General features: G+C 38.9%; 1 protein-coding gene across 1 annotated transcript in view; it reads right to left on the bottom strand.

Moving 5' to 3' along the window:
• The window catches only part of YWHAZ (tyrosine 3-monooxygenase/tryptophan 5-monooxygenase activation protein, zeta), a 26,746-nt gene extending 12,787 nt beyond the window's left edge, over positions 1 to 13,959 (bottom strand). Inside the window, exon 1 of the mRNA XM_009708197.1 lies at positions 13,448 to 13,959. Within this exon, the coding sequence (XP_009706499.1) occupies positions 13,448 to 13,741 (294 nt within the window). The 5' untranslated portion in view covers positions 13,742 to 13,959. The remainder of the gene's footprint in view (positions 1 to 13,447) is intronic.
• Between the last annotated feature and the right edge of the window lie 615 nt (positions 13,960 to 14,574).

The following is a 14,574-nucleotide window of genomic DNA, read 5'->3' as shown; positions in this document are numbered from 1 at the left end:
TTAAATCCCCAGCCATTTTTGATATATACTAATATGCACTAACTACAACTCCATGGGCAGTTAATTACGGTCCCTCAATCAGAATCTGGTAGAAACAGCTTTTTAAACAAAACCAAAACACCACTCCCTGCCCCCAAAACCCCACAACTACTCAGCCAATAATTCTCAGAGCTTTTAATTTGACAGTAAGAATCTAACTTCTGTGAAACAAACCATAGCACTGTAGTCAATTAGGCAGATGCAGGAGCCTCTTAGAGCAGTTTTCAGCCAAAACCTGTAACAGCTTGTACAAGTGCTTCTAAATACTTTTCATAGCAAAGTTATACATGGTCTTTCCAGAAAGACTTAATAGAAAATTATTACCCGTTTTTACAAAAAAAAAAAAAAAAACCAAAAACAAAAAAACAGGCATGTACTAACTTTGAATATCAATGCTTTACTAATATGCTGGCCATTAAAAGAACAGGCTTCAATGCTCCACATCTGCAATTGTGATTACGACTAAGTTAACAGCTTTCTGGTACTCTGGACTGGGACAGACAGCACATTCGACCTCAAGCGGCATCAGCCATGTTCACACATACCATAAATAAGAAGTCTCATAAATTTGGTACGTTCTCCCACCCCCAGCAAGTATGTACTACAGAAAAGTCTTTGTCTCCAAAGACATAACGGAGGCTGCATGTACACAACTTTATTATTCTACTGGAGAACGTCAATCCTGGTTTATTTTAAACGTTAAACTGGTAAGAGATTCGCTTTCTTCATTCTTACACACGCTTTTGCCAGAGCAAGACACAGTCAACAGATGGCAACATTAAGCATAATGTGTTTTGAGCCTATTTTGATGTAGGGTCCTACGGACTTGTTCCTGTGGTTTTGCAAGTTAAAGTCTGAAAGGTAAGAGCTGTCAAACTCAGGAGTGTGAAGGAAGCAAAGCAAATAGTAATTCTGTGTAACAAAAACCAGCACCCAATCCTCTCCAAAAAGTCTGCCTGCTTCTTACTGCAAGTAGACACGCTTCAGTTTGTCAAGTTGCGGTGAGAATTTCAGTTGAATACAGGAAGCCAACCCATAAAGACTTGAATAGTCCTTTCCTGACACTTGAAGCCTAAAACTACCCTTCTTTTAAAAGCATCTGCTTACATCTTTGACAAATGACTTGTGTGGGCCAGAAGACTATTCCCAAATTCATCATAAAAGCATTAAAATAAATGCGTCAGTTTTGCCTTATTGCTTATAGTTCTGTGCATATTTCCTCTTATTAAAGGCTCTGTCTCAGTACATGTTATTGCCTCGGAACTTTAGATAGTTATTAATGCACTTGGGGATTGCATGAACAGCTCAATTTTCTATTTAAGACACTTCTCTCCTGACAAACAGGCCATAAGAATAAAATCACCAGATTCTAGAAAATATAGTTGTAAATGAGCAGGTAATATATAGTTAAAGTACTAAGAACAAGGAACTTTGTTTTTAAATATCAAAAATTAATAATTAAGATACATTGTTGGGTAAAAACTCTAGAACTATTGGAGAAACAAAAAGATAACTGCTCTTGCACAAAAGAACCAAGCTGCAGAACGGCAAAAATCCAAAAGAATACACTGATAAACATTAGCTAATTTAAACAGTATCAGTTTTGCTCAGACCTAAGGTTGTGGTTTAACCCCAGCCAGCAACCAAGTACTATGCAGCTGCTCACTCACTCCTCCCTCCCACCCAGTGGGATAAGGAGAGGAATCAGAAAAAGGTAAAACCTGTGGGTTGAGATAAGAATAGTTTAATAACTGAAATAAAGTAAAATACAATACTACTACTAATATTAATACTAATAGTAATGAAAAGGGAGATAAAGAGGGGGGAATAAAACCCAAGAGAAAACCGCAACGCAAGTGTCCCTCCCCTGCTGACCGATGGCTGAGCATCAGCCCCTCCCGGCCAGCTCCCCCCAGTTTATATACTGGACATGATGCTCTATGGTATGGAATATCCCTTTGGCTGGTTGGGGTCAGCTCTCCTGGCCGTGCTCCCTCCCAGCTCCTTGTGTACCTCCTCGCTGACAGAGCACGGGAAACTGAGAAGTCCTGAACTTAGGATAAGAACTACTCAGCAACAAGTAAAACATCAGTGTGTTATCAATATTATTCTCACAATGAATCCACAACACACTGTACTAGCTACCAGGAAGAAAGTTAACTCTATCCCAGCCGAAACCAGGAGAGGTAACAGGGCAGGCCTTTTGTTTTCATGCAGTATCGAAAGCCATCTGACATAGTTATGGCATTATTTCTAGTTAAATTACACAAGAGTATTAGCTGAACTTTAATTCACTTGTCATCCATCTGCAGCATATGGCATAGGGATGAAGAAGACATGGAAGAACTCCTTTTTTTTTAAATTCATGGAAGACATGAAAGAAACTTTGTATCTTTTTTTAAACTTAGCCTGAAAACCTATTTTTTTGACATTTCACACTAACTGACAATGGTTTAATGTTTTCATGATTTAAGCAGCATGCCATTATCTTTCTCCAAAACATCACAAGAACACAGAAGGGACTGTACTGGCTGACTGGATGCTTCTGTCTACTAACCTACCTGAAACACTACCCAAAAGAGGATGCCATTAGAAAAATACATAAAGAAACAAAGAAAATATCATGCTTCCATTAGCCTCCATCAACACCTAGGGAAATTCCTGAGCCAGATGTGGTTTCTCTGAAAGCAGTAACCTTCAGCAGGCTTCTCATCCACATTCCACACACTTGTCCAAACTCCCCTTAACATCAACATAACCTTAACACTCACAATACACTATGGAGAAGCAGCTGGAGATACTTGACTAACTGCACATGAAAAAGTGTTACTTTTGTCTTAAACCTACTTCCCAGTTTCATTTTTAAAAAAAAAAGTTCAGCTTATAAAAGCATTACTACTCGAGTCTGCATTTCTTTTAGAAGACTACCAGGTAACTCCAGATTTTAAGAGTTTCAGTACCATTTCCAAACAGGAATCAAAAGCCCCCACTGCACTTTCACACCATCCAGGTAGGTATCTACTTTATTCCCTGCAAAGGAAGAAGGTGAGCAGGGGAGGAGGGCAAGAAAAATAAAGAAGATGTGATGGATATTAAGAAAAGGGACATCCAGCTGAAGCAGTGTGTTAGAACAAGCAATAAATTAGTCTACTGAATCTTAAGAGTCAGCTTTCCAGATGTATCAAGATACACTTACCAACTGCAACCCAGAGAGTTCCAAGCTCCCCTTGTGCTCCAATGCTCCCAGGACAAACCCCCTTCCTTTACGGCATCAGACAAAAAACTATCCACAGTACTGTTACACTGTTGACTTGCTGTTTTCTGACTACCTGCACAGCTGAGCATCAGTATTTTAAAGAATTACACATATAAATTATCAGGTGTACTTAGAGTAGGCATTCAAAAATATTGATTCATGTCAGTGTTTCCAAGTACATGCTTTGTGGGAAGAGCTACATGTACCTAGTTTCATCAAGCGGAACCCACTACCCAACCAGCACAGTAACTGTAGCACACCTTTGTTAAGCTATTCTTTTACAGACTTCTATTTTGATGACAAAGTTATGGAAGTAGGCCACCTGTGTCGGACAAGTTCAAGACACCTATCATTCCCATAAAAAGCTAGCATGTGATTTTCCATGTCTGTGTTTTCTGCCTCGGCACCGCAGTTAGGAAAGTTACTCAGGCTATAAAACAACACGTGCAATTAGCTACGCTGCACGGATTGGCACACACACTACAAAGGGTTTAACCAAGCCACCTGTGGCCAGTAGAAATTTTCTTTACACGTCTATCTGAATTGTTGGAGGAAAATTACAAACATTTGTATGTTTAAGGGGAATATTTTTAGACAACGTCTTCCTAAACCCAGGCTGTTTTCAGACAGGCTCATTATGCTGCTTTTGATTACAGTTCTACCCAGAGCTGGGGATAAGGGCTCTGCGACTCCTGCCTCATGGGTGACCTCCAACCCTCCTGGGGCAAAACCAAGGGTTCTGCTGTCAGCCTTCTGCTCCAGCCAAAAGCAAAGCCTCTTGCTTAAGGCTAGCCAAAGATTTCTATCTACTCATTTGCTCACTAGAACAGGAATACAAGAAAATCTCCCAAATACTAGTGGCTGCTGTGGCAGTGGAGAGATCTCTGGTGAAACATCCGCTGAGGAAGGGAACAAGCCTGCTGCCTGTTCTCAGTACCAGTTATTCTCCCTCCCCATCAAACTGGCTGCCCACACAAACAGACAGCAGCAGAAGTTTGAAAGAGGTGGGAAGAGAAAGCTGGCTGGAAAAGATGAGGTGAGAACAATGAGCCTCAGCAGGGAAGGAATTCAGAATTTGGGACAAAGGACCTTCAGGGGGCAGGGAGGAATTCGACTGCAGAGTTTATGCATGTCACATCTCCCACTGTTGCACGGGGACACCCGGGATTGGTTAAGAGTAGGAAAAAGATGCACTTGATTAGCAGTTTTTCTGAGGTCAATCCGGTGAAGATCTGGAAAGGGGAAAAAAAACGGAAGTGAGGCCTAAGTAGTGAGAGGGTAACTGAAAAAAGAACTAAAGGACTAATGGAGAAAAGGGAATCCTGTATAACAGAAAGAATGGCAAGAAATTTTAGCTTATACAAAAAAGATACTACTAAAACAGTCTAAATGTGTTTCTTTAGAAAAGAGAACAAAAGCAGTATCACATATGGGCAGGAAGAGGAAAACATGGAAGAAGTAGGACACACTGAAAAAATCATCTTCATGCTGACACGTACGCTGGGGGACAGAACTATGTCAGCAAGAAGTAGGTGCATGCCCTAAGAACACCTACAGGGTGCTTAGAGGGAAGACATGGCACAGACGGACAGACCGACCACTGGTTTGCATAAAAAGAAAAGGATGGGAACAGAGGCAATGAGGAGCAGCATCTCAGGTCACCCTTCTACAGCCATACATGTAGCTCTCCTTGCAGATCTACCCTCCACAACTCAGACTACCATGCCCTTTACTAGCTTCTTCCTTCTACCACTTTGCTTTCCAATTAGTACTTATGACAAGGGAAGCAAACGTACTTACTATCAGGATATACTCTTTGAAATTATTCAAAATACTTTTTAAAAGTCCTTCATGCCAATCATTACAGGTTTTTACCAAAGTATGCTTAACAAACATGTGACAGTGAAGGAACCACATTCTGAAGCATAGGTAAAAATACCTCTCCAGTTTAGTAACCAGGTCTGAGAAAACTCATGTGAAAGGCAGCAGCCAATAAGAAACTTAATAGAAAAATAATTAGAATTAAAAGTATTTAACTTGTTGAGGTATTGCTATAGACATTAATACACAAAATACTCTCCACTGAGGATAAAAGTCAATATGCAATTTTTACCCGGTGTGGGTTTTGTTTTTGTGTTTGTTTTTTTTTTGCATCACCTCATCAATTTATTTCTTGAATATTGGAGACTTGCAACAAAATAGAATGGTGCCAAATGCATTGATCATTATTCTTTGAAGAGAGCATCTTCCGAGAAACGTGAGATAATACAAAATTAAAACCATCTGAGTTGGATGAGAGTTTCTGCTAGATAGGTAAGTCTAAGCGATAGCTATTGTGGCTATACTCCAAACCAGAACACATTCTAGCTGTCTTAAACTCCTCAGTTTTGGTCTCTGAAGAAACACTACTAAAACCCCCATTAACATGATGTAACACTTTTCATCCTTGGTAAGAAACAGAAGTAGGAACCATTTATCTTTAGCAGCTTGCACTCTGAGCAGATGTGAAACCTCCTGAAGTAGACAACGTATCTATTAGGAGTTCATTATCACATACAATGTTAATAAAAGCATTTTATTAGCAAAATGCCATTTTAGCCAGGTAAGCCTTCATTGAACTAGGAGAATCCGATCAGTTAAGAGATCAGGTTCCCATTGTTAAATATTTTGTTACCTGCATAATCAAAGTGTAACAACATCCAGAAAAAGAAAAACCAATCCATAACTGCTCTGTCTCATGTGAGCTGCATCAAATCTGATTAAAAAAATTAAGAATTTATTGTTCTCTTAGCAGCAGCATGACTTATTATTACTTCTCATTAGAAGAGACATTGCCAATCTTCTGTCAGATTTCAAGAAAAATAAGCAACTACACAAGAGCTGACAGTCAGTAAAAAAAACAAGTTTAAGAAATAATCACAATCTTAATGCTCTTCAATGAACTTTAATACGACAAACTTTCTCAAACTATTTCAAAATGGTAGTCAGCTACTGCCTGAACAGACAACCAACTTGAGGTTCAGAGCCAGGAGCCGCTCTGTCTGCCTACAGCAAAGAACAAGTGTTGGAGAACCTGTTTCAGAAACACGTACTTCTGTCAAGTGCATAGTAACCAGACAGCAGTTTCCAGATTAAACCAGAAATAGTGTGGCATCTGTTTATATGGATGTCCAGAGATAATGCACTAACTCTGCTCATGTTCTAAATTTTGTATTTCTACCACTTACGGCTTTCACAAGCACAGTAAAAGCTGGTATCTTAACAATGCAGTGTTTCTACCCTTAGCCTTCTAAGTAACCAACCAGTGAAACAAACACTTAGCAGCTTCACAAAATTACAAGTACACGCAATGAAGTTCTTGCTACAACAGCACAGAAGGAGGACAGTATCTGTCACAGGTGACTAAACTGATTGACTTTATTTTGCTGCTTAGAACCACGTATCAGCAGTAAAGTTCATGAAGTACTTTAACACTGAAGGTTGCTGTCAAATAAAGCAAGTTACCTGGATGCTTTTGAACAGTATAAGCACCATGTACTTTTTTTTAAAAAAATCAAAGTCAATTATTAAACATTAATGCCAAGTGAAATTAATACAGCAGACTATTGGTTATAGTAAAGATTCATTCTACTTCCAATAAATGCAAGAGGATATAGACATATGTATGAATGTGTATACACACACGTGTGTGCAGAGCTAATAAAAGTATCAGCGGTAACTGCATGTTTAAATATTTTTTTGCATTTATGCAGAGCACCTTAGCTGACTGTATGATAAATGGGTGCATTAAACACACATAACATCATTAACATTAGCAAGAAGTGCATCCATAAGTACCAGCTCACCTTTGCTCATGCAGTCCAACCACCACTTATATATGCTGGAATCTAAAATCTTTTCAAACATGAGCTGAAGTTTCATGCGTTTACAAACAATTACATGAACAATGTAGAATAAATAAAAAGCACCACAAGTAATCTCATATTTGAACTGATCTATGAATGATGTTTTACTTCTCCAAGATTCAACAATTTTCCAGTGGTTTAATTTGCTGGGAAAAAAAAAAAGACCATTTGCTTAAAAAAAAAATAAAGGAAATTGCTCTAGTTTAGGTAGTGCTTTCACTGCGGGGGGGGCGGGGGAAGACTAGAAAAACCAAACTAAAAACCCAACAGCCAAAAAAAACCCAAACCCCAAACCCCCCTGAAGGGGTATAGCTACAATGAGGGAAGTGATTAAAGGATTAACAAAGTGAAATCATGAGGTTGATGCAAATTGCCTCAGCCTCTTACCTTCAATATATGTGAGCAATTTATACCAGCCAAACCCTAACTGAAAAAGCTAGACTTGGAGAGTCAATTAAAAACTTAAATTACAACCATCCTGGGAAGTTAATAAACCCTAGCAACATTTTTCTCTGCAATATATAAAAGTTCATTCAGAGAAACATTTGTGAACCAAAGGTACTCACCTATTTTCAAATACACCACCAGCACACTATCAATTACCATCTTTTAATACAAATTTTAACAACTTGAGATGACATCTTGAGTTCTATGTCCAGGTTTGGGCTCCACAGTACAAGAGAGACATGGATGTACTGAAGCAAGGTCAGTGGAGGCCACCAACACGATTATGGGGCTGGAGCACACAACGTACAAGTCAAGGCTGAGAGGTGGGTTTCTTCAGGTTGGAGAAGACCAGTAGATCTTACTGCTGAGTACAGCCGCCCATAGAGAAGATGGAGGCAGCCTCTTTCTGGAGGTCTAGAGTGACATGGCGAGAGGCAGCAGACAAGTTGGAACATGATAAGTTCTGATCACATACAAGGAGTTTTTTGGTTGGTGGGGCGGTTTGTTTGGGTTCCCCCGCCATGTGTGACCAAAATAATAATTATGACAGGCTGTCCAGAGAGGCTGTGGAATCTCCATTCTTGAAGATATTTAAAATTTGACTGACAAGGCCTTGAGCAATGTGATCTAACTGGATCTGTTCTGAGCAGAATTGAATTACATGACCCCCCTTCCAACCTAAATGATTCAATCAAAATAGCTTAAAATAGTAAGGACTAAGTTTTTCAAACTAAGATTTTGGGCATCTAACTCCTAGATTTCAAGAGATTAACCACCCCTCTTCTGTGGTCAACATTCTGCAAATAGAAGCTCCTACAAACACCTCCCCTTCTTTTCAGAAAACATAAAATAAAGGACACAGATCTCAAGGACAGAAACAATGTGCACTTAAAAATAAAAAATTAAGCAAGCTTGAAAGAGCCACAGAACTAAAGGTAGCAATTTTCAGTCAGAACACGGAATTTTTTGTTAGTATTGGGTATCTTCATAGCATGGAAGGTTGTATGGTATTATCAGTCACTCCAGCTCATAAGCAGTCTACTCATCTGTTTGCTAGTACCACCCTATAGGTTAGCTGTGCTCTTTTGACCATCAAGAGGACACACTGAGCATAAAATGGTTGACCAAAAAAAAAAAAACCCACAACCAAAAAAACCCCACAAACAACCCAAAACTCACACATGAGCATGTCAAAAAGCATGCCTCCCTACAGGAGAGAAGACTAAATTTCCTAACCCTGTCATTAAGGATTAGTGCAGAAACAGGTTTTATAGATGTTTACATAGTAACCTATTAAATGTTTGCAGGCAACTAGAAAATAGTCCTACAGTAATTTGAGTATGGCAGTAGGCATTAATTCTGTGGTATGTTCTTTAAAAAGTCATTTAGATGCATTCTGAATGGAATTACTCTCCCTTCCCCCCAGTGAACTGCAGCCCCATGACAGGTTACCAAACCTTCTCCTACTCCCATCCAAAACCAATCAATATATGTATGAAAGAATCACAAACCTAAAGTCACTTAGTTGAGATTTAATGGCATCTTTTCTTCTCACAACAATTACCACTTCTAAAAAGCAAATTATCCATAACAAGTGCACCGAAATCTAAATCATGTAAGCACAGGAGTACCATTTTATGCTTCTGAACATGAAGTCAGGAAGAAATAACGTGGCAAAGCAAGCGAACAATTCGTCTTATTGAGAGGGTCCTGAACAGCACCATCAACCTGCAGCTTTTCTGGCAGGAAGGAAGTGGGGAAAAGTGCTGTGTGGCACCTAGGTGCAACAGTCACTCTGGAAGGCTGAAAGTGGCCAAGGTTCCAGGAAGCTCTGTAGACCTTAAGGGGAATAACCAGAAGGGAAAATTCAGTGAAACAGAGCGCTTGGGCACTGCAAGCAAAGAGATTTACTCAAGGTATGACTTGGGGAGGAACTTGGGAGAAGAAGAGACATCACCCGTAAGACAAGGCATGGGGGAAAAACACGGGAACTGTCACATACAGCACACTTTGGAGGACACACAGGGGACTACTGTGGTATGTGCCAGCCTAGGGAAGAGAGCGTAACTGTCCAGAATTACATTCATACTAAAGTGAACATAGCCAGTCATGTTTTAAGTGATTAGTTTACATTTAGCTCACCTCAGAGACTGCCTAAAAGCTACTAGTAGTTTAGAGCTCCTGAGATTTTCTAACATGCAAGCATTATCAGATGTTAGCTATTCAAAGACTTCTCCATACATTCTTCCTTGTACTTCAGAATCCTCATTAGCCGAAAAATTCATCTTACTATACATTTAATTTGAACCACTTCAGTTACAGCTCTGTTTCCAATTAATGGCAAGAAGCACTTCGAAGAAAATCCACACCTGTTAGATTAATAACAATTTTTATTATGGAAACGACAAGTAAAATATTATTATACTGGTACTTCAGACAGACTCCCTTCTACTATAGAAAGTGAAACAGGAGGTGAAGAGCACACTTAGCTAACATGAGGAAAAGTACTTAACAAAAACCTTAATTTCTTCTATCAATATGAAATTTTTGAGGCTGGAAATTTACTATAATACTCAAGTACATTTAAGATGCTTGAGTATGGCAATGTACTTCCTTCCCCACACACACTATGTTATTCTTGAAGAATCTGGAAATTCAGTCTTTACTGTTACTATGGAAGGAACTTGTACTATGCACAACGTGTCACAATTATTGCAGTTTTTCAGCACTACCAGACTAACTCCAAATTAGAGTCAGTTCTACTACACCTGAATACACTCCAGTGTATATCTGACAGAATTGGTGCTGGACCAAGAGATTCTAGGTGTCTCTTCTTTGTACAGCAGCACTCTGAGGCTGCAGCAAACAAGAGGATGAGTTCAGCTGTTTGTAGAGCTGTAGAGGTACTCCACAGCAGGTTCAAGTGAGGGAAGATTCAGGAAGTGGCAAGCTTCTCCTGCTGCAAGGTCAGTGTAAAGGAGAAAAAAAACAAATGGTCAGACCCGACCCACATAGCCACTAACATTTTTATTACTGAGTCCAATAGCTATGAAGAAAGAAAAAAGTCCAGCATTAATTGTTCTTATTCACTAAGTTAGTGGAAGAGGTGGGAACAGAACCCAGGCACAGTTTAGTATACTCTGTGTCTATTGGATTAGTGAAGCTGTTTCTCCCAGTCCACTAGTAATTTGATTCCAACAACTGAGTGAAGAGAGCGAGAAGCTGCAGAGGAGCCAGCTTTGGCTACATTCTGCTAGTCACACACACATTCTCTTAATTGGTTTCCTCCCTTCAACACTGAAGTTAGGACACCAGTCACTTCCACACTCAGCTGTGATGTAACACACCAGGGTATAAAATATTACTTAAGAGCCTAGCAGGCAATTGAAGATAGAACAGTTCAAACAGATTCACAGTCTTAATAAAAGATACAAAAAAGTTTCCACGCTGCTTTTGAACTGTAATTGATAACGTTTGTGACTGAAAGCTTTGAAAGTTTGTTAACGCTTCAGGTCTTATTACTGGCATACTTCACACCCATCAAGATTTGGCAAGCTTTGTTTTTCACTTCTGTGAACAGTTACAGACTAGATTGGGCTGTACAAAAATTAGAGGATGTTCTGAAAAAAAAAAATCCAAACCCCTAGTTCTACATTTGTATGTAGCATTGTACAGACTTCTGTTGATAAAACACAACTAAGTATGTCACCACAATTCTTTTTTCTCTGTTAAAGTGCATGCCAAATAAAGCAATATGGTCAGTCATGTTTCTAGGCAAGTAAGAATGTATGTGAACAGGATATTTCAAAAAGAAAAGAAGAATATGTTTTAAAAGATCAATCTAATTCTTCAGTGCAATTAGCAGTGTCCAAGGTAGTGCATGCCATTTGAAAGTAGTTTTAAATCTTACTCCTTGAATAAAAGAAAAATTATTTTCTTTTTAAACTTAAGTCTAAAAAAGTAGTTTTATTACTGCTATTCACTGCCTAAGGCATTCTTTGTTCTGGACAGTAATTTTTCCTTCATCTATTAAGAAAAATTGGACTGGCAACACTAAAGATTAGCAAGACATTAGCTTCCTAGAAGTAGTAACATGTCAAAGAATAATAATTTCTTTGAATAATGTATGTATCTCTCATTAAACACAAAGAGAAATTCAAGTCCATTTTGAATCCAAAAGATTTAACAAGATTCCCCATCCATGTTCGCCCCCTCCCAGATACTTTAGCTGCTGCAGCAAACTCAAAAGCCGAGTTTTTTGTTTAGTTTTTGCATTTAGCATGCACAATAAAAGCTAGTTTCACCTCAATCTGGCTTTCATTATCAGAAAAAAAAAAACAATCTAACTGCAAACACTAAGTTGTTTTAAAACGGGGTTTCTAAGCCCAACAACTTATTTCTTAAACCCAAACATAGGTTATAAAAGAATTTCAGATCACTCTGAACTGAAAGTATCCACCCCTGAGGACTTTCCGATTAATAAAATTAATTAATTAAAAAAAAAAAGAAATAACAAGAAATTAGAATGCCAGATTTGGATCCTTATTTCCCTGGCTTAAACAGATGAGCCATCACTTAACAACACAAGAACTAGTAAATCAGTTCTTTCCTATCTGTAAGTTTGGCATTTCCATTTTCACAGTGGAAGTTATCCTTACACAAGATAACAAAACACACGAAACTCGGTGTGTTACAATATCGATGGAAGCCAGCCTAAACTGGAAGCCAAGACTTAAGAGTTATCCACGCTGGCTTTCACACACCCTTGGAGAGCCAGTCTTCTAGAAGCGATCACCATCCATGTCATTTAGTTATCTTACACAGCAAGCAAAATTTATGCCACTCATTGATCTTAATTTTCATTTAACATCAGATCTTCAAGCCCATACTTAGCTATTTAACACTTCCCTCACATCACATGTCACTCTGTCACCTCCAGGCACGTGATCCCTTGTCACATATGGGATGCCACACCAGTAGGGTCCACAGTCCAGTGGACAATTCTATTGCTGACAGTAACATCTACCTCACAAGTGGTTGCAGGACTGGGCATCCGTTATAATTGTGTGCTCGCTGAAGCACCACAGGCGTATGCAGTTGAAAAAAAACCTGACAATCTGGAATAAGCATTTGGAAGAGGTTCGGATTTCACAAACCAGTCTCCTAATGAAAACATAGGGTTGTTTGCCAGGTACATACACATTTTAACATAACTACAAGCCACAGAAAATGCCTAACTTGAACCGCCTTTTAGTTTGCTACTAAAAATGTTAAGTTTCAGAGGGTATCACAGCATTTCTACTGCCTCTTCCTGCAGACAATTTTCTGCATGGCTGAGTCATAACTAACATTACATCATCTTACCCAGGGAGGGGCACAATTTCCGTAGAGTAAGAACTACCTCTTACAACTAGAGCAGCATACCAAAGTTGCAGAAATCAAAGTGATCTAGGATATAAATACTGCACTAAGGGGGAAGGGTGGAGGAGAAAACCCCAAACTAAACCTATATCTAGTTCAGTCTCAAAGAAATACATTGATTTTTCATAACTATTACTTTACACACAATAATGTTTCAACATGTCTCCAAATTCATTAGCATAACTATGATGATTTGTATATAAATAATCAATACAGTAGAGGGAAAGAAAAGTCAAGACATTTTTTTAAACCCTGTCCTTCAGAAATAGTACAGAAGACCACAGCTTTACTGACAGACTAGAAGTAGTCCCAGAGGGCCCAGCACCATTTACCCAGCAACATTAAGTAAAAATGGATCAACAGTTTCATTATTTCTCACCAGCACATCATTGCAGATGTCTCTTAGCTCAGTCTCAATTTTCTCTCTGTATTCTCGAGCCATCTGCTGTTTTTTCTCAGCGCCTTCCGTCTTTTGTTCAATACTTGAGACGACTCTCCAAGATGACCTACGAGCTCCTACAACATTTTTATAGGCAACAGAGAGAAGATTCCTCTCTTCGTTGGACAACTCAGCTCCTTGCTCAGTCACAGACTTCATGCAACTTGCCATGTCATCATATCTTTCAGCCTGCTCAGCCAGTTTGGCCTTCTGCACCAGCTCATTTTTATCCATGCTGATATTTCTAAAGAGGAAAAATAGTGAGGTATTATTCAGACATTGATCAAGGACAAAAGTGTTTTAACTTCATATGCAGAGCAACCGTTCTCTAAGTAGTGCGAGCTGTAAGAGGTACAACTGAAATCCAGAACACCAGGCATACAAGCACTCGATGCTCAAACACATGGATATGTGGACTGAAGAGTTAAAAAGTCACTGCTCCCTCCTGAAAAATTGTTAACTTTAAAATGTATGTTATTATTTTAATAAATGCAAACAAAAGCATCCAAAAGTGAACTAAAAGCAAATCATTCCTACCTTATGCACATAAATGACCCTAGTTCTTTGGCATCACTCTCTGATAAGACTATGTTCAAGCTGCAGCATCAACTGCATCCAATTATCAATATAACAAAATTGACAAAGAAAATATCCAATAGTAAGTTTTTCACAGGAGAAGACCAAATAAAGGCTAGACAAACAGTATCAGGCAACAGTCTGTGCCTTAACAGAATCTTACAGCTACATGCAGAAAGACTTGGCACAGGGATCTGCAAATTAAATCCCACACTGGACGTTACAAAGTCAGAATGCACCAAATACCTAAAATTCAAGGTGTACACCCTTCAACAACGTTAACTTCCTTTCCCAAAGTGGGATACTGTAGACATTCTGATCCAGGTACTGCTGCTCAGCCTGAGAGGCTATGCTTTCAGAGACAAAAGGAAATTTTACTATTTAAAAATATTACTTCAACATCAGTATTTGAGATGGCACCACGTGGCTAAGATGCTTCATAACCTGCAGCTTATCAGCACTTTTAAAGCAATCGGGCTCTGCTGAACAGA

Source organism: Cariama cristata, unplaced genomic scaffold (genome assembly GCF_000690535.1).
Source record: "Cariama cristata isolate BGI_N322 unplaced genomic scaffold, ASM69053v1 scaffold2999, whole genome shotgun sequence".
In the NCBI taxonomy this organism is placed as follows: Eukaryota; Metazoa; Chordata; class Aves; order Cariamiformes; family Cariamidae; genus Cariama; species Cariama cristata.
This window is presented reverse-complemented; position numbering and strand designations above follow the sequence as displayed.